Source organism: Gymnodraco acuticeps, unplaced genomic scaffold (genome assembly GCF_902827175.1).
Source record: "Gymnodraco acuticeps unplaced genomic scaffold, fGymAcu1.1, whole genome shotgun sequence".
Taxonomy (NCBI): domain Eukaryota; kingdom Metazoa; phylum Chordata; class Actinopteri; order Perciformes; family Bathydraconidae; genus Gymnodraco; species Gymnodraco acuticeps.
In genome coordinates this window covers 827,889-846,487 of record NW_022989803.1, presented here as the reverse complement: position 1 = coordinate 846,487, position 18,599 = coordinate 827,889, and the positions used below count along the sequence as shown (strand labels likewise).

The 18,599-nt window shown below is 41.4% G+C and overlaps 2 protein-coding genes across 3 annotated transcripts in view; one reads left to right on the top strand and one right to left on the bottom strand.

The window, feature by feature from the left end:
* The window catches only part of macrod2 (mono-ADP ribosylhydrolase 2), a 435,942-nt gene that overhangs the window by 76,487 nt on the left and 340,856 nt on the right, over positions 1-18,599 (top strand). The window lies entirely within an intron of this gene.
* On the bottom strand, positions 1,679-12,078 carry flrt3 (fibronectin leucine rich transmembrane 3). Its single transcript, XM_034226999.1, has 3 exons — positions 11,801-12,078; positions 5,860-6,536; positions 1,679-4,865 (listed from the first exon to the last, which is right to left on the bottom strand). The coding sequence occupies exon 3, from the start codon at positions 4,821-4,823 to the stop codon at positions 2,868-2,870; it is 1,956 nt and encodes a 651-aa protein (XP_034082890.1). The 5' UTR covers positions 4,824-4,865; positions 5,860-6,536; positions 11,801-12,078; the 3' UTR covers positions 1,679-2,867.

Here is an 18,599-nt window from a genome sequence, read left to right as displayed (position 1 = left end):
ATTTTCATTTATCACTTAGAGGACAGAAAACGTGAGAGTTGTTTATTATAAATCTTTAGAACTTTAAAGTGGACAGCCAAGTCAGTCACTACAAAATCCATGCAAATAATTAACTTACTCATCAATAAAACATAACAGATTGCTGTTCTAGTTAAATAAATTGCACTGATCTCATCAGTACACTATGTTTATAGTCTTTCTGGCCCTGAAATATCACTTTAAGAGGTTCTAGCTATTCCTAGACATATGGACGCCCTGCTAAGCAATATAACACTATTTCATTTCTCAACATTTGTGGAGCCAACTGAGATCTCTGCTCACACATAATCTGCAAGGCCAATAATAGCAATAATAAAACCGTAGGTATTTTACTTTAGTTTACATTTCCTAACTTAAGATCACAGCACATTATGTGTTTTTGTTTAAAGCATAAATAACAGAAAATGTGACAAATGTTATCTGACAGGAAATTTGGTGCAAAAATAAAAAAAAACAGATTTCTTTCAATGTTTTATCACATAGAGTTTTTTTTTTTAAAAACTTAAATAAGCTAGAACAAAAAGCTATTGACAGTGTTCATATGGAAACTATAACTATTGGGTATTCTAAAAGTAGACCGTCTGTTTACTTGAATTCAAAGTTAATGTGATATATATTTAGTGTAAAGGACAGGGTTAGTGTATACTTAAGGTTTGGATAGCGTGTGCAGCTTTTAGCGGCTCTTCTTACTGTAATTAAAGCTTACGCTGTGTTAAGAGTTTGTGGGTGTGTGATATTTTTTGTGATACACACTGAACAAGTCTAACAGTATGTGCTTTTGTGTAGTATTATAGTCAGTGCTGGAATCTAGTGATTATAATCTTAAACGCATTAACTTTATGTTAGCTTTCACAAGATAGTCTGTTGGATGCATTTGTAAAACAAGCTAATAGGCTATTTCACTGCTCTTGTACCTTTCCATGGGCTCTTGCTCGGGTGAGCTGCAACCATGTCATTAAGTGTGCAGCCTGGAGCCCTGAACAGTGTATATATACTCTGTCCTCTGCCGGGACAGGCATCCCCATCAGGGTCTGCCTGTACCAACCTCCATATGGTGCCTCGTCATTAGTTTTCTGTTGCCTTGGAGGTTCATCAAACCCAAGTGTCCAATCTCTTCACAGCCTATTTCTACTCTTCTGTGACATTTCTCTCTCTGGCCAATCAGATAAGTCACACATGGCTTCACCACACGAAAGAACAACAGCAGCCTCAAGCACATGTTGTTTTGCAGACTGCCCTGAGTGGAAAACTGGGTTTCAAGAACGGTATCTCAGTTATTGTTGTTAAGAGTTCACTAAGTCTTGAAGGGGAGATTTGGTTTTAGGGCTATGAGCCAAGCCTTTGAGTTCAGATCAATGTGAGGATATATTTGTAGTAGGTTCTGTTTTTCCTCTCCAAGCATTTTAAGATGGTGTGCCTCGATATTCATTTGAGATATGAGTGAATGAAACCGGTCCCTTGTAGCCTTCTACTTTACTCCAGGGCAATTCACATTTGTACAAAGATAAAATTATCTTGAGTAGAAAAAAAAGGATTGAGCAATCACAGCAAAGCATTATGGGATAATAGTAATTGAACAGAATAAAAAAAGTAGGATTTCAAATGGGGTTTGTTGTACTCAAGATAAGGAAGACCAAGGTTATTTTTGTCCACTTTTATTCTGTAATATGACCAATATTTTTCATATTCAAGTGTGTATGAAAAAAAGTCACTGGTTTCTTAAAAAGCTAAATACAATAAGCATTGGATCAAGGCACATACAAGACTGGCCAAAGGGCATACAATGCACTTTGGTTTTCAATTGTTAAGAACAGTTAACTTCAAATTGTGGTAACATAATAGTGTGTTCATTTGGAAAACAATACAAAATAATACTCATAACAAGGAGTTGCTGACACGGTTGTAATTCTAATGAAATCGAACATGTTTTCTCTTTTCGGCCTGGTGACTAGAATGACGTATGGTACATGGTACTAAAGAATGCCGCCATTGTCGTTTGGCCATTGTTGGCTTGTACAAATAGAGATGGTGGGGGGTCCTCTGTTTCAGCCTGGCCAGTCTACTTGTTTTGATAAGCAGAGAGCTCCTTAAGGTCTGTGTGCTTTTTCTGACCTGTGCTGTGGTCTACAATCCTATCAAACACTGGACCCTGCTTGGGTTGCTTTGCTGTGTTTCCTCTTCTTGCAAAACAGAAAGAAAAATCACACACTGAACAAAGCAGAGAAATAAAGCATGGCACCTCATCTTTAGTTATTTGTTATCCATACCAGGTGAATACTAGAGCAGGACTCTTGGTCCTTATTATGTGGAGACAGCTGCTGACTGCTCATTCTTTTCGAGGGCAACATGCCTGCTTTGCAAACTAGTTGATCAGCTGTGCCTTAGTTTACTTTATGTCATTTTTTTGCCTTTTTGTTTTTCAGACAGCCACAAAGTTAAAAGAATGACCTGTGCTTATACTACAAGGTTTTCTAAGGTCTGATTGTTCAACACAGCAATGAAAACCCACTTTCACAGTTGACAAGTCATCATATCTCAGTAGAACACAGAGTTTCTTTTAGTTGGTCAATAACCTTAAGCAAAGGAAATACAGTACAAATTACTACAAATTCCTAAAATATAGAATTGCAGTTAGTTACAATACCCACTGATGGTTCAGTGATTGCCTGCACCTGGAACTTTCTTCGTCCTCATAAAATGTCCTTAAATATAAATTATATGGCAAATGTACAGAACATTGCTTCCTTAGTCTTATAGATCCAGTGTTTTGTAAAAGTCTTGCCACTCTGTTTATGTCACGCACTCATCACGAATGGCCATGCGCAATATCATGAATGGGAATGGTCTGAATCTGGTATTCCACTGTCTCTGTAGCTCCTGTTGTTAATACTGTTCTCGTTATGTGGGCTTTTGTATAATGTCAGGCCATTAGGCGGGAAAATCGTTATGGTATCACAAACTCCTCCTTGGACCACCGGAAGGTGATTTATAGGTATCATTTGAAAAGAAGTCTCTCGTATTTCAAGGATGGAGTTGTCCTTCTTAGTGCCAGCCTCAGCATAGTCATCCTTTCTCCTCCGGCCTTTGTTGTAGGTGCAATTCCTGGAAAAAAGCGAACCGTTCCTGTGGACATACCAACACACCAGTGCCAACATGATTATTGCCAAAAGAGCCACAGCCCCTCCAATGATGGCAGCCAAAGGCAGACTGGAATTTTTGTACGGCTCTTTCTCCTGCTCTCTGTTTAAAGTTGTAGTCGGGTTGTATGATTTGTGAGAACCAGTCTCTGTCTCGATGCAAACTGGCGTCTCATCTGACAGGTAAATGTTGCTGGTCTCCATGGGAACCATACATATCCTATAGGAAGACTCTGGCTCCAGTGCCGTGAGCAGGTACTCCTTCCTCTCCCCCTGCACAATGGTCTCAGTGATGGAGCCAAAGGCAGGACTGTGTCCCAGCTTCAGCCAGCTGAGCCGTAGGGCGGTCATGGGCTGGGACACTCTCCATGATATGTGTATTGCATCTGCACTACTTGACTTCACACTGATGGTGATGATCTTTCTGCCCGAAGAAGTGGTAGTGCTGTGGTAATTCTTACCAAAGTCGGGCCTTTTTACTACAGGCCTTTTAGTCACAAACGAGGGCCACTGAGGCTGTGTGGGGCGTAGAGTGTTGGAGACTGTGCTTGTCTCGTAGGTGTGAATAATTTCTGAATCGGAGCAGTCAAACTGTTCTGTAGTTAGGTCTTTAATTGCCATGCCTTTGACCTTATCTGGACCCTGGCACATAAAGCCACGTACATTCACCTTGGATGGCAATGATCGCAGCCAGTCACGCACCCATTTCATCCTGCAAGTGCATTGCCAGGGGTTGTTGCGTAGCAGGAGCTGTGTGAGATTGTCCAGATCTTCAAAAACACCCTGTGGGAGGCTGCTCAGGTTGTTGCCAGACAGGTCCAGGCGATACAACTGCCTAAGGAAGGCAAAAGCCCCAGGCGGGACCCGATTAATGTGATTATCTTGTAGCTGCAGCTTCTCCAAACTGTTGCCTGGCAAGTTGGCAGGGGGCGATGTCAAGGAGTTCCTCATTAGCGAGAGCTCGGTCAGATTGACCAGGTTGATCAGAGCCATCTCCCCAATCCCACGGTTGTTGAGCAAGTTACCATCCAGGATTAGTCGCTTTAGGTTGATGAGATCTTGCAACGACTGCTCTGAGATGGAGGAGATGCGGTTGTCATCAAAGCGCAGCTCCTCAATGCTCATGGGTAGGCCTGAAGGGATGGTGCTCAGGTGGTTTCTTGAGAGAAAAAGCAGTCTGAGGTAACTACTGTCCCTGAAGGCCCCGTCCTCAATGCTGACTGCAGATACCGAGTTATCATCCAGGTGTAGTTCCTCAATGTAGGGAATTTGAGCTAAAGTGGAATGGGTAATCATCCGAACATTATTCTCCTGAAGGTGGAGCTCTTTTAACCCAAGAGGAAGGTTAGTGGGGAACTCATCCAGATTGTTGCCGTAAAGGTAAATCTTCTCCACATTTGTCAGCGTGCGGAGCTCTGCAGGAATGCCCGAACTCTTGATGCGATTGTTTTGGAGGAAGAGCACTGTAGCATCCTTGGGCATACCAGTTGGGATGGAAGTGAGGTCACGGTCATTGCAGTAGACGAAGGTCCCATCGCAGCGGCAGGCTGAGGGACAAGAGGTGGAGGTCACCAGGGGGTTAGCAAGACCCAGCAGCAGCCCGACCCTGATGATGAAGAGGATAAAGGCCTTGCATTGAGGCACCATCTTGAAGCTGTGTTGCCTGGCAGTCTAATCACTCAAGGGCCCCTGGGGAGAAGACACAAGGGTACATTTAATACACAAGGCCTTTAAAGGAGAGCCAAATTCCTGTTCTCATAAATGCCGGGTGTTTGAAATGCTGCACACAGCACTTTCTAGATTAAATAACTGCTGAAAAAATCAGTTTGAAATCCTCAAATAAAATGTATATGAATTGCTCATTAGGATTGCCAGAGAGCAACAATACAATTTCTTTTTTCCCCTTTAATAAACAGTTTTCTTCAGATCTGTCTGTCCATCTCATAAGAAGATAAGAAGTTAAAAAAAAGTAACCTGCATTAGAAACAAAACTTCTATCAAAGAAATGTTTTAACTTCGGAACTTTGTGAGTTAAATCTCTGTGCCTCGGCTTGTTGGCCTTGACTTGTGAAAGGTAATGGCATCCCGTAGTTGTTTTACACAGTTCTGTATCTCAAGGCTGCCTTTCATCGCTACTGACCACAAGAGTGAACAAAGTAAGGCTTTGTTGATGAACTGTTGTAGAACTGACATGCTCTTAAGTCCTGTTGGATCATTACCAATTATTTTTTCCATTTAAATTCTCAGGTTTAACTTGCCGCTAACAAGGTAGGGAAGAGATATCTCTCCTCACAGAAAAGTGGTTTGAAAAAGATCCAAGAGAGACAGTTTTTTATTTTACTATTTTCAGAGGCCAAAACATAACATTTGGACGCTTCATCTAACATTCCCACAGTGCTATGTTAATGTTTTGTTATTGTGTTATTTTATGAGTTTAAATTAACAACAAAATAAAATGAAACAAACAGAATTCATGAAAAACTGGTGAAAGGCAGAAGGTGCCAATTGGTTGTCTGTCTCTTTTTTCCCTATCAATGTGTAGTTCCTTTTTTAATTAGGCTCATACTGATTTATTGCTTTAATTATGCACTCCTGCCATGACCTCTCTTCCTGCACGTCTCATAACAAATGGTGGCCTGGTCAGTGAAGTGAAAAGAAGCAAAGCCATCCGTATTTGTCATACCTGATTTATACGATGGGGTAAATCCTTTCCAGCCAACAAAAATCCAATCAAGCTTTCCTCTTGAATTTGCTCTTATCCTATCTGAAAGGAAATGTTTGTCCAAAGGGGTTTCTGGTGATATCCTGACCAGGTCAGTGTTTGCTGAGCTGATCCTTGTTTGGACGATGACCTCCTCTGTGTAGTCAGAGGCTCATGCTTTCAATGCCTTTACCATGGCAGATAAGCCTGTAGAAAAAGCATCCCTTCTTACTGACAAAACATGCGCTCTCAGGTAATATTACAAATCCTAATGGGTGTTGAGCTCAACAGCCATAACTGCAAAGGAGATTTTTTGAGTGTAGTAAAATGCTCCGGGTGTTGGAAGGAGTGAGCTTCAGCACAGGCTCCTTTCTGCAATCAAGCCCAACAGGCATGATGAGTTGACCCAAAGCTGGTCTGAGCCATGCCAATCCTCTGTGCCACAGGCTCAATACAGGCCTTTTCACTCGTGTACTCCAGGTATTCAGGTAACCCAGAATCCTCTGCTCCCTTGCCGAGCCTGTATACGCATTAATCCAGGGCTATGGTCCCTTTTTCTGAAGGAGATAGCCAATGTTCCCCTTTCCTCCTGGGCCCAGCCTCCCTCACGCATCTGCAGCTTGTCTTATTCTGTGCCCTCCTCACACCTGGGTGATGTTCTGAAAAAATCAGAGACAAACATATTTAGTGTTCACATTCAATCAGTTCAAAATAATGATTTGACGATCATGCAATAAGTGTAATCTTTCAAGTTTTGATCAAATGCATTCATTTAACAGATTTGAGTTAGCTATACCTTATTTTCGCATTATTTTATTCTTTTGATCTGATACATTACTCTCTATCTCCCTGTACATTTTAAGCACTCACGACAGTCATTGATTTTCATATGAAACCTTAAGTCAACCAGGTGTTGATGCTGAGAGAAGAGAGATAAGGATTGTGTTTGATGCTGAACTCTGACCTCGCTCATATTGTGAATTTAAAATACCCTTTCTTCTGGCCTATAATTTAGCCACTTGACCTTTTTACAGCCCTTTTACTTTGACAGAGCAAATACATTTTTTTATGGAGATTCAAGAAAAGAATGTCTATGCATACGAAAGACAACATTGATCTAGACCCCAACACAATGGCTCAGCTCAGGGTGGAGTCCCTGTGCCATTCTCAGTCCTGTTCAATCTAAGGCTGAACCTTTGGTGTTTAAGAAGAGAACTAGTCCTGAAATTAAAAAAAGGTAGTCATTGCCAGTCAGATTCCACAAATAAGGGGAAAAACGGGTCCGAGCTCACTGAATGACTTGCATTGTTAAAAGCACACATGACAAATGAGGCTCATTTAAATGTTGTATGGAGAAGAGCACATCTATCCCTGTCTAGCTCCTCCGTGTGACCCCTTTGCCTCACCCCACCCTCTAAGAATGTTGTTTCTATTAGTAAAAATAGAATTTCCTTTGCTAAAGAAAATGTTATGTTTCCTCTTAGAACACAATAGCCCTGCGTCCCTTTATGTCGTGTGACCATTCATGTGACTCCCTGGCTGCCACTGTTTGCTGTAAAACATGTAAAGGTAAATTAGGAACAAGGGGCCCGGCCGTTTAACAGTTGTAGCCCATGACAAGGAGAAGATTAGGAAATTGAGAGGCTTGAAACTCGATTACAACTCCTGAGATGCTGTGTAATAATAATGCCCCCCTTCCTTCTGTTCCATCTAAACACTGCCCCTTAGTCCAGTATTACATTAGTTAGATTAGAGTCTGAGGGAAAAGCACCAGATGTGACCTCTACTGACTTCTGAAATAAAGGAGTCTGACTGGGGGGGAGATGAAATTCAGTAATGGAGTTTAGAAAATGGCGGGGTGATAGAAGGATATGTGATGTCTGTCTGTTGGAATGAACTTTTAATGTAGCACTTATTCAAGCTATTTCAATTTTAAATAGCCCTTTTCACCTCATTTTGTAAAGTTCCCCATCCTCTGAATATTGTTAAGTATGTAGTCTTGATATGAATCCTTGAATTCTTAGCATTACATAAAAGAAAGTAATTATAAATGCAATTCTTTCTTATCAATGGAGACCAGCAGGAACTATCTGCACTTGGAATAATAGGCATGTAGGATTGAGATACAGGATGATTCCCTGAATAAATAGCTATTATATTGCACATCATGTTCAGTTAGTTTAACTTTGGCCACTACAATTCTGTTACCTGCTGAGAAAACAGAATCTATCTCAGTGTCCAGTACAAAGGGCAAGGGACGTGGTTATTATCTAGTATAAATATAGTCAGAAAGAGCTACAAAAAAAACTGTAGTATACTGTATCATCGTTAAACTGTGGGTGATTTATTAGACGTCGGCTTTGAAACAAGCACATCATGCTTACTTTACGAGGGGCAGTCGGGCCTATGCTGGGCTGTTTCTTCCCCCTTCCCTTTTTTTACGCTCATCGGATTTCAGGAGAGTGGCCCCTCTCTTTTGTTCACTACAAGGCAAGCATGTGGACCTTGTAACCTCAACAGAGGTATTAAAGCAGTTTATTCAGGCAATTTAGAAATGCCTCTCCTTTACACAGTCCACACAAGCCTTTTCTCTTGCATTTACTAATAACGTACACCCACACGCATGTACGGACTCTCACACACGTTCACACAAATCATTTTGAGGGCAATGGAGGCTGAGTTAAACATTTTTAGTGATGGATGTCTTTCTCCATCGTTCTAATAAGCTCTGCCGGCCGACAGGAGATTTCTCCAGCAGTCAAAGTGGCTTCTGCTTCATTTAATCTGTACTGGCAAAGTTAAATTGAGCATCCTGGTAAAATTGTGTGTACAGCTAGTTACCTTTCAGTGAAGAGCGTGGGAGGCTCACACAAAGCTGGACACTGATAGCCATTGTGAACTCAACACGCATAAATGCACATCAGTCTGCAATAACAGAGCCTGAGACTTTGTGCCCCCTAGTCATGCACTGCACAAGAAAGGCTTTGGAACAACTCAAATAGAAACAATTTCATGCCTGTCAAAAGTATTGCTGATTATAATGACTTTAGTAAAATACAGAATAATATTACACTGGCTGCATTTAGGAGGGAAAGTGCTGTAGAAGTAGTAATGGCTGACTGTTAAATTATTCATGAGCCCTGGAATTAATTTTGAACCACAGTAGAGCCCTCCATTGGGAAATCAATGTTGTTTGTATCTGCTGTTGATTATTTATTCTAATTCATAATATAGTTTTGAATTATGATTGATTGCTCACAAAATTGTTATTTTGGGTGTACATTTATTTTCAGATTTTGGTCTTAACATAGGCCTATGTTGCTTCTGTGATGTGATTTGGCAAGTTGTTTTTAAGGACACACAATTCAAACTAGAAAGCATTTGTTATGGTTGTGTTATTATGCAAATAAACATTTGTATTCTGGCTGCTAAAGCTATCTTAATATGAAAGCAAAGTGAAGTTTCCAATTGTATTTTGTCATATAAAAATGGTTTATTTCATGTTTTTCTGCTGAAGGAACATTTTGTTTTTATTATTTTTGTGCCATGTCTTCCCTTTGATTTACATATTAGTAAGCTGCATGTCAGGACACCAGGCAGCAGCCTGCTGTGGTGCCGAGACACAATGGAACATTCATGATCAGATCAGAATTCACAAGACACCTTTCAGGCGAAGAGAAAATGGGCTCAAATCTGTGATAGCTTCACATATTTGGTATGTGGCCTCCTGGTGCGGTCTTTAGATGGGTGGACCAGATGATACTTTTGCCGGTCCATTAGGAGCACAGAGAGGCCTGGGACGGACGGGGGTCTCTCTTTTGTAACAGGCTGAAAGGAGAGATCTGCAGCAGCTGCAGTGGTTTTTCCCCACATGGGGGTGGTAGGCACTGCAAGATGATATGTGTGTGTGTGTCTGTATGTGACAGACAAACACCAAAACACTCAATACTCATGTTTAGCTGCTCACAGGAACCCATCTCAGCACAGGCCAGACACCTACCTACAATACACAGATTTGTTAACCTCCCTTCTGGCCCATCTACGTTTTTTCCTGAGTCATAGCGCTGGAAAAGATTTTCCCTGCAGTGTTTATGCTTTACAGCAATGTTTATACCTTTTACTTTAATCCCCCATTTAACAATGTAAAACAATTTGACACTTAAAGTTTGGAATATTTGGTAAAAAGCACTGCTCAGTGGATAAATAAATTATGAAAAGATCTGCAGGCCTCCTCAGAGTACAGTGTCAAATCTGAAATATGTCTGGGTAGTTCTCAAAGTCTTTTTTATCACTCTCTTCCCTAACACAGTCATTCATATTTTATGATTTAACTTTTGTGGCAATAGAAGACTCTGTCTGTAGTGACCTGGTTAGTTGTTCATCTGCAATGTGAATTCCCTCTGAAAGCAATTGACTGGGGACTTTTGCCTCAGGCGGTATAGACAATTGGGTCTGTCCTCATGTCTACTATGTTTAACAGGCTATTTATTCCTTTTGTCTCTCAAACACCCTGACAACAAAGAGCTACAGACACATTGCCTGATAATTGAAGTCAAGTTTGCATTTATATATAGGCTATGTGTAAAGCATGGCTGCCCTTATCATCTCAAAAGGTTATGTTAAATTGGATTTTCTATACTGCCCTGGAGTTGACTATAAAACATCCAGCTTAAATACAGTGCACGATTATTGCATGCATTGGCCTGATGGTATAAATATCAAGTTAATATGTACAGTGTATTTGAGTCATTATGATATAGTTTAACATTTGAATGTTAGTCGGCCATATGAGCAGGATGTATTACATTGCGTGTATTTCTGGGTGCTGTTATTACGGCAGTCAGGTAGGCCTATGTGTTTTGCGGCATTGTTAACGTTACAGTATGTTATGTGCGTTAAATGAGCCGTTGCTTGTGTACAAACTGCTGCCTATGGAACATTTTAGGGGACTTTAACGACTGCGTCCCGACAAAATAAGCTCTCATAACGTTTTAATGTTCTTTTTAAGGGGATGTACCTATTATATTCAGACTAGTTGCAATTTAAAGCAGTATATTTTAATGCATAAAAGGGGTGCCCCGAGTGTTAGACAGTGGCGCTGGAGACGCATTTAGCGGACTTTCTGCAGCTGCCCCTTCATGTCTGACTCCGCGGGATCTGCACCGCAATTTCAGATTCACGCCGGGGAGTCTGCTCGAGCTGCAGCGCTGAGACTAGATCACACAGCCCCGCTAATCCTATCAAGTTTCCGTATTCGCCACTCTTTATTTTCCCCACTTGTTTGAGGGAAATTCTAAGCTGGAAATGAAAGATTTTAGATGCCGCTGTTGCTCTTTTTAAAGTGCTTTTTACATGTTGGGACCAATGTACTGAGGCGGAGTGTGGATGTGATCTAGAAATGGAGCGTGTCGAAACAAGAAACGCATCTGTACAGGCAGTGGAAACACGGGAGAGCAGAAACAGAGATGTTCTGTTTGTGTTTGCGGGCTCTGCTAGAATACATAGGGAAGCAGCACAGGGTCGGAGAAGCAAGTTGCAGACATGAGAGGGATTTGAGATGACGAGACGGGTTAATCTGTCCAAGTCAGATTTCATCTGCCATACTGAGCAGAATGACTCGCAGTGCGTAAACTAGGGCTCAATTTGGTTGTTTGGAAGAAATGTGCACTCACGATTCTTTTATCGCTTAAAGCGTTGCTTCGCATCTATCACAACCCCATCACAGAAACCAAATAATGTTTCTCCTTGACCGAGTATTCAAAAGGAAAACAAAAAAGAAAGAAAGAAGAGGGGGATAACTAATAAAGAGACAAGCAACTCCTTAGGATCCCGCATGACTTTGAATTCCATCTGCCAGAAAGAAGATCCAAAAAGATGAAAAGGATGCATTCCCAACAGGATTGTACCAGCAAAACACACTTACCTCTATAATCAACCAAAAAAAGGGAAAGTAACAGGTATCCTCTTAAATTGGGGTTCACAACGGGGGAAAAAAATATAATCCAATCCAGGAGGATTTAAATTCAAATCCAAAAGAGCCCCTCTCACTCACAAGGCTAGAGCTATTTGGAGTTTATCTTTAGCAGCACTGCTTACTGGTGCTCCCCACACACATACACAATCTGTAGGCTGTGTAAGGACGTAGGTGCACGGGTAGACCTCCTCACAAATGTGGAGTTGTGCTTGCCTCAAGCTTCAATAGAGCACTGATGTCATCTGGAGGCGGGGCCTGTCTCTCTCGCTCTCTCTGCCCCCCCCTCTCTCTCTCTGTTTGGGAAAATGGAAAAAAAATGCAGTGTTGAAAATGCAGTGTTGGATGGATACACTAGGGGGAGTGGAGGAAAGGGGAAAGGCACTCACATCCCTGTCAGATGTGTGCACATAAGAAGAGTGAATAGTCACTGGTTGGAAAGCAATGCGAACTGTCAGAAATATACAGTATGTGTCCTCATGTTGGTGACAATGAGATTCAATCTATTGTAGTGTTTTATTTTAGGCAACATGTGGTTTTGTTAGCTCTAGTTAAATTATTGTTCCACATTTGTTTGAGATGTGTCAGGATAATTCATGATTAGGTTTTTTTCATCAGGGGCTTCATTACCGTTATGATTTGTCAGTTGAATTATCCCAGGTGTTGCTTTTATATATTTAAATTAAGTAAATGTCTTTGTCAAAGAAGAAAATAAATGTTTTATAATTATCAACCTGTATTTTGCCCTAGCAAGTGTAATAATTCTATAAAATACATCTAAAACCTGTGCCTTTTACTGTGTGAAGCCAATATCAGACTAGCTCTTTAAAATAAATAATAAGAAGATGGTTTGACACGTAATACATAATTGATGATGTTGTCACTAAACCAGAATAATTAAAAGCAATAATTATGCCGATTCCTAATTTATGATACAAGGTTTGATGCTGCATATGCTTATGTATGCATGTGGCGTACATATTTGTGTTATGCTACTCGATAGAGGATGGGAATGTGTTTGCTAAGACATACCTGAACCATTTTGCCTTTTGCCCCTAGTGCTGGCTGTTTGACCCTCTTGGTTTCAATGTTTAAATAAAGCCAAACAGTGGCCTGAAGGCCCAAAGCGGCAGTGAGTCACCCTGTTAGTCAAAGGGTTGTACATCAGATCTGACCCAGCTGACACTCTCTCCTGCCCTGCATCATCTCCAGTGTCTCCCCCCCAGCTACCTAACAGGGCATTACAGCTCGGTGTATTGAGCCGCACTAAAGCAGCTCTGTTTCTGTTGTCGATGACAGTGGGTCAGTGATCAGATCTGCGTGTTGCTGTCTCAGTAATGTGATGTCTCTTCTCTTACTTGTCATACACTTCAATACTACCTTTTCTTAATGACCTCAAACCTATTATGCTATTTAGCTGCTAATGACTGGAGGGTCTGCATTCATTTTCAGTAAACAAACTGAGTTAGAGAGGTGTTATTTATTCGTTCTGGATAGCCCTAAACAGAAATAGTAAACAACAATTCATTTGTTTTGTAAAGACAGACTCTTTAAATAAAATGCCAATTATAAATGTGACTTCCTGACATACAACCATAATGAAAACACGTTTATAGTGGTATTTTACTCTTGTTTTTTGCCCATGAGCTGATGTGGACCTCCTCTCCAGCCAATGGTTATTGCCTCATTAGGATTGTGCATACTAGGGCTGCACGATATTGAACAAAACTGACATCGCGGTTTCTGACACCCCCCCCCCCCCCCATCCGATTTCGCAACAGGGGAAGCAAACACAGACATCAAAACACCTTTACATAGCTTCGAGGGGAGATGTCTCACCGTAGCTGTCAATCTGATCAAAAGACGTGTTCAATGGCATTAACACGAGAAAGAAAAAACGCGGCTGAATCGGTTAATCCATAGGTTTTTAACGTCTCTGTATACAAAAATGATTTAATTTATAATCCATAATTCCATTTTTATGTAAATATCGCAGAGCAAAAGTTAGCTGCTAATGGTAGGCACCAGAGTGGCTGCTCCTTCCGGTCTTGGCTATGCGGAAGTCTCTCACACACACATGACCAAATAAGTACTGTGTGATTTCCCCTCGATTCCATTGGCTCTGACGGTCAGAAAGAGATGTCACATGTCAAAATCCAGCAAGGTGGGCCAGAGATATGGAAAATCCACCCAAATGGCCCCAAAAGAGGTTTTTTTTGTTGCTAAATCTGTCTAAAAAGGTCAAATATCAGGGGAAGATCTACACACACCAACCCATGAACACATAAGGAGTGAGAGTGACGACGCGTAGCCAAAACCGGAAGCTGCATACCACCAAGGTGGCTACCATTAGCAGCTAACTTTTGTGATCCGATTTTTACATACAAATGGAATTATGGATTATAAACAATTGCTTCAAAGCCACAGATACATTATCAACCTATGGATCAACCGATTCAGCCGCGTTTTTTCTTTCTCGTTTTAATGCCATTGAACACGTCTTTTGATCAGATTGACAGCTACGGTGAGACGATCTCCCGTAAAAGCTCCGTAAAAGGTACGTGTTGTGATGTCTGTGTTTGCTTCCCCTGTTGCGAAATCGGATCGCTTAGATACTATACTTAAATAATCTGTGGAGTCTCAGCTTTAATTGGATATATTGTATGTGCAGTTTCGATAAGTAATAAGGGTATCTTTATTTTTGAATTCTGTGCTAAAGTGCGTTAGCATTTAAAAAAAAAAAAAGAATAAAACCGCACGTCCCTGCGGTGTGAATACCGCGCATGCGCATACCGCGGTCATCGCCATGACACGGTATATCGTTCAGCCCTAGTGCATACTACACTAAATTGAGTGTGTAAGTGTCTGACACCGCTGACATCTCATGCCCAGTTGTTTGCTAGGGCAAAGCTACTTCAACTTCAGCCTCACCCCACGGTTCAAGCATGATTGCCATCTTAACTTGAGTACCTAATTGAACGGGCATGTACTTAAGCTTGGAGCCAACATTAGACCTCCGGTGGAGTTTTTCACATTTGTTTGCTTTCCAACTGGAGTGGCTCTCACTTTTGGTTGAAACACAAGTGGATTTGTAGACAAATATAAATAGTCTGCTTGTATGCTGTTCATTTGGAGGCACATTTGTTTGAAATAACATTGAAATTGTGCTGCAAAGTTACTACTGAGTCTTAATGTTTTGCTACTTTGTTAATGAGCTTAACTATATCTTTTGAGTCCAGGTGTAGTATACCAAATGCTACGAGGTGAGAAAAGGTCAGTCTCGGACATCCTGACTTGATCCTTGTCTTCCCTCGAGGGGGACAGAGCAGGACAACCTATGCCTGACCTCGCCATGCCTTCCTCTCCTAAATCGACTGCAGACACATCTGTCAGCGGCTGCTGATTGACCCTCTCTCAGACGTACAAAGAGCCCCACTGGAGGACGAGGGTGTTGGGTTTCTGTTATCTCAAGACCAGGGAAATCTGTTGCCCTGTTCATCTTTTGTTCAAGGGGATGGGTGTTCTCCTTTCCCAAGGATGCTCTCTGGCCAATTTCACCCTGTTTAGACAACAGACAGGTTGTTTCCTACTCAGTTGTGTGTGTGTGTGTGTGTGTGTGTGTGTGTGTGTGTGTGTGTGTGTGTGTGTGTGTGTGTGTGTGTGTGTGTGTGTGTGTGTGTGTGTGTGTGTGTGTGTGTGTGTGTGTGTGTGTGTGTGGTGTGTGTGTGTGTGTGGGTGTGTGTGTGTGTGTGTGTGTGTGTGTGTGTGTGTGTGTGTGTGTGTGTGTGTGTGTGTGTGTGTGTGTGTGTGTGTGTGTGTGTTGTGTGTGTGTGTGTGTGTGTGTGTGTGTGTGTGTGTGTGTGTGTGTGTGTGTGTGTGTGTGTGTGTGTGTGTGTGTGTGTGTGTGTGTGTGTGTGTGTGTGTGTGTGCGCCAGAGATAGCTAAATATATTAAGCCACTTGATTTTGCTAAGTGCTGTCTAAAGTGCCTTCTGGCTCTGGTGGCAACAAAACAACTGTTGAGTGTGCACTTGGTCTTGTTTTATATCAGACTGTCCTGATCCCAGTTTTTGTCTCTCATGACAGACATTCGACCAGATAATTGATTTACTTTTTTTGCTCTTGCTGTGGTCAATAGATAGATCTTGCAGTTGGCAGGCTGTGGTGTCCTACTTTATGGACTGCCTGCAAACTAGCATACCTATTCTGATTGGTATGTAATGTAGGCTAGGTGTTATGGATATTATTTTATCTCCCTCAACTTTCCGTTTATCTGTCACTTAAGCTTAATGCGTGCTCACTGAAAAGCTTGTGTGAAATACAATAGGCCCCAAAACCGCTCAGGGGCTCGCAGGGGGAAAAAGGAGACTGATTTCCCCTCATGTCTGCTTCCTTGCTCTGACTGGCATTCATTATTGATAGACTTTCCGTGTTCTTAACCAATGCCAAATAAAGGGGAACATGTAAAAAGGCTGCTGCCAAAAACCCCCGCTTTGTTTTTCATTTACCTTCTGCTTTATTTGCATATTCATCCTCTACAGGCAATCAGCAGAGATCTTTGCTGTAGGCCTTTCATCTCTGCTCCGCCATCCTGACAGGCAGCTTTTCAGTATCTCAACAGTTTAACTAGGATTTGTGTATGAGAGGTGCTGTTGGTTATGCTGGAAATTTCACATTTTTGATTTACAGAGGCTGCAATGTGTATGTGACAGGGATAGAAAGAGGGTTTATGGAAAAAACAACTATAAATCAGGAAATGGATACATATGTAGACGGATTTTGGATTTCATTAGTGTGGGTTCGAACAGATGTAAATGCTGGAATGCAAGAGAAAACACCTAATGATAGAGCTTGTTGGATCTTTATGCATATAAATGCAGAAGTCAGTAGAGCGGTGGGGCATGGTTGCTCTGCAGTAAAATACTAGTCTCTTCTGATGCAGATCCCAGATATTCAGTGATGTGATGACCACTTTATCTTTTGAGAAAAGGATGTTGCCCATGAAATCGACTGGCATCAACAACAACAACAGAAACTAAAGGGGCCAACATCCTGCTGCTTAGGCAAGTCTAGGGGCCAGTGGTCAGCTTGGGCCTTGTGTTTGTTGAAGAATGACAAGCCATGCAAATAGCCCTGTTGGCTGTTTTTCCCCGCGTGTTTTGTTTTCTTTGGCTGTTTCTGTGGTTGCTGTTGTGTTGTTTGTAGAGACAGAGGGACTGAGGGATGAGCGAGTTCCATCAAAAAGATAGAGGAGGGTAGGAGCTGACTTGTCAACCTTTTGAACCTCTCATAGGTTAATGACCCCGAACACAATGCTCTGTGATCAGATTAGATTGAGCATCCCCCTCCCCAATGCGCTAATCAGCACAATAAAGGAGATAAAAGATAGAATTAGCATACAGTGTTTTCACAGTCCAGCATACATCTCAAATGTATCTAATTGTAGCCCTTCTCTCTTGCTTTGTAACTGGTTTACTATTCCTGCACTAAATCTGTAATTAGCCAACTTAGCATCTTTTCCCCAGTCTTAGTTAAATGGTAGCATTTATCTTTACAATGGACTCTATATGCTTGTGTAAGCACCGACAGAGCCTTACAGACAAACATGCACCTTTCTGATTTCCAAACTCATCAGCACATTCCTTCAGTATATGGGTGATTTGAGTGCTTTGGTCCTGTGAGATAAGAAGTTTGAGTGTCTTATGAAGGGTCAGCTAGGGTTTACAGCTGTAAGGAGAGGAAGTCAGGGCTATAATGTTATCTAATGAAACAAACCATGTTTTTGTTGCTCTAGATAAGATGAGCTATATTGTACAAGACCTCAAGGACTGTAATGGCCCTAATTTGAACACATACAGGAAATGCGCTTCATAGGCATCAGGATTTTGGGTAAATAAATGGTAGAATACTTAAAAAGGGATGTCACACATAGCTGCCATCACCATGATCAAAGTGTTCACTTATCTGTGCCAAACACTAACTGACTTTTCTCTCTCTATGATCTGCATGACTTTGTTTACTCTCTTGAGTCACGTCTTAGAATAATTATTTATTTTTTAATGATTTCTCAACTTAGTTTTTTTCCACGACTGAATACGATGATAAACTACTAGGAAAATACAAAAGTAATGACAGATTTTCATATTTTCATTGGCTTTAGAGCAAACTTGGGAACATCAGTACTCTCAACCCTGAGCTGAGGCTTCAATCACTTTCCTAAAATACATTCTCATTATCCAGTTCCGCACTTGCATGTGGTTGTCTCGAGTGATATAATTCAGTTTGCATTCTTATGCTGTTAGCTGGGAGAAGTTATCTTGACATTTTTTCATTGTTGTGGTGGAAAGGCTCTTAGGGAACCAGAGCCACTTAATTGGCATTAAACTTCAGCAGAAGGTGTTTTCTGGTAACACCTTCAAACAACAAGGAGGTCTCAGCGTCTGAAACCAGTTGTTTAGCACTCATCATGAGTAACTTGGATATCAGATTGCTTATTCCTCCTTATCCAGGATCCACATTCAAAGGAAGCCTATAGAAAGTGATGATGGGGGAATAAAAGCACCGGTAGAGTCGAGGAGACATTTATGACTTTCCTGAAAGAAGTGTTCGCAGACTGCTCGCCCACCTTTTAGCACCAGAGTGTAAGGTGCTTGTGGTGGAGCTGTGAATGACATGTTTTAGGTTAAACTAGGAGTAACTTGAGGAGGCCCTCTTTATCCCAGTCTGTTGTTGGGGTGAGGTTAACCTTCTGC

Bases quoted from the DNA above. Each gene is read 5' to 3' on its own strand.
- flrt3 (XM_034226999.1), bottom strand. From the start codon at position 4,823: ATGGTGCCTCAATGCAAGGCCTTTATCCTCTTCATCATCAGGGTCGGG.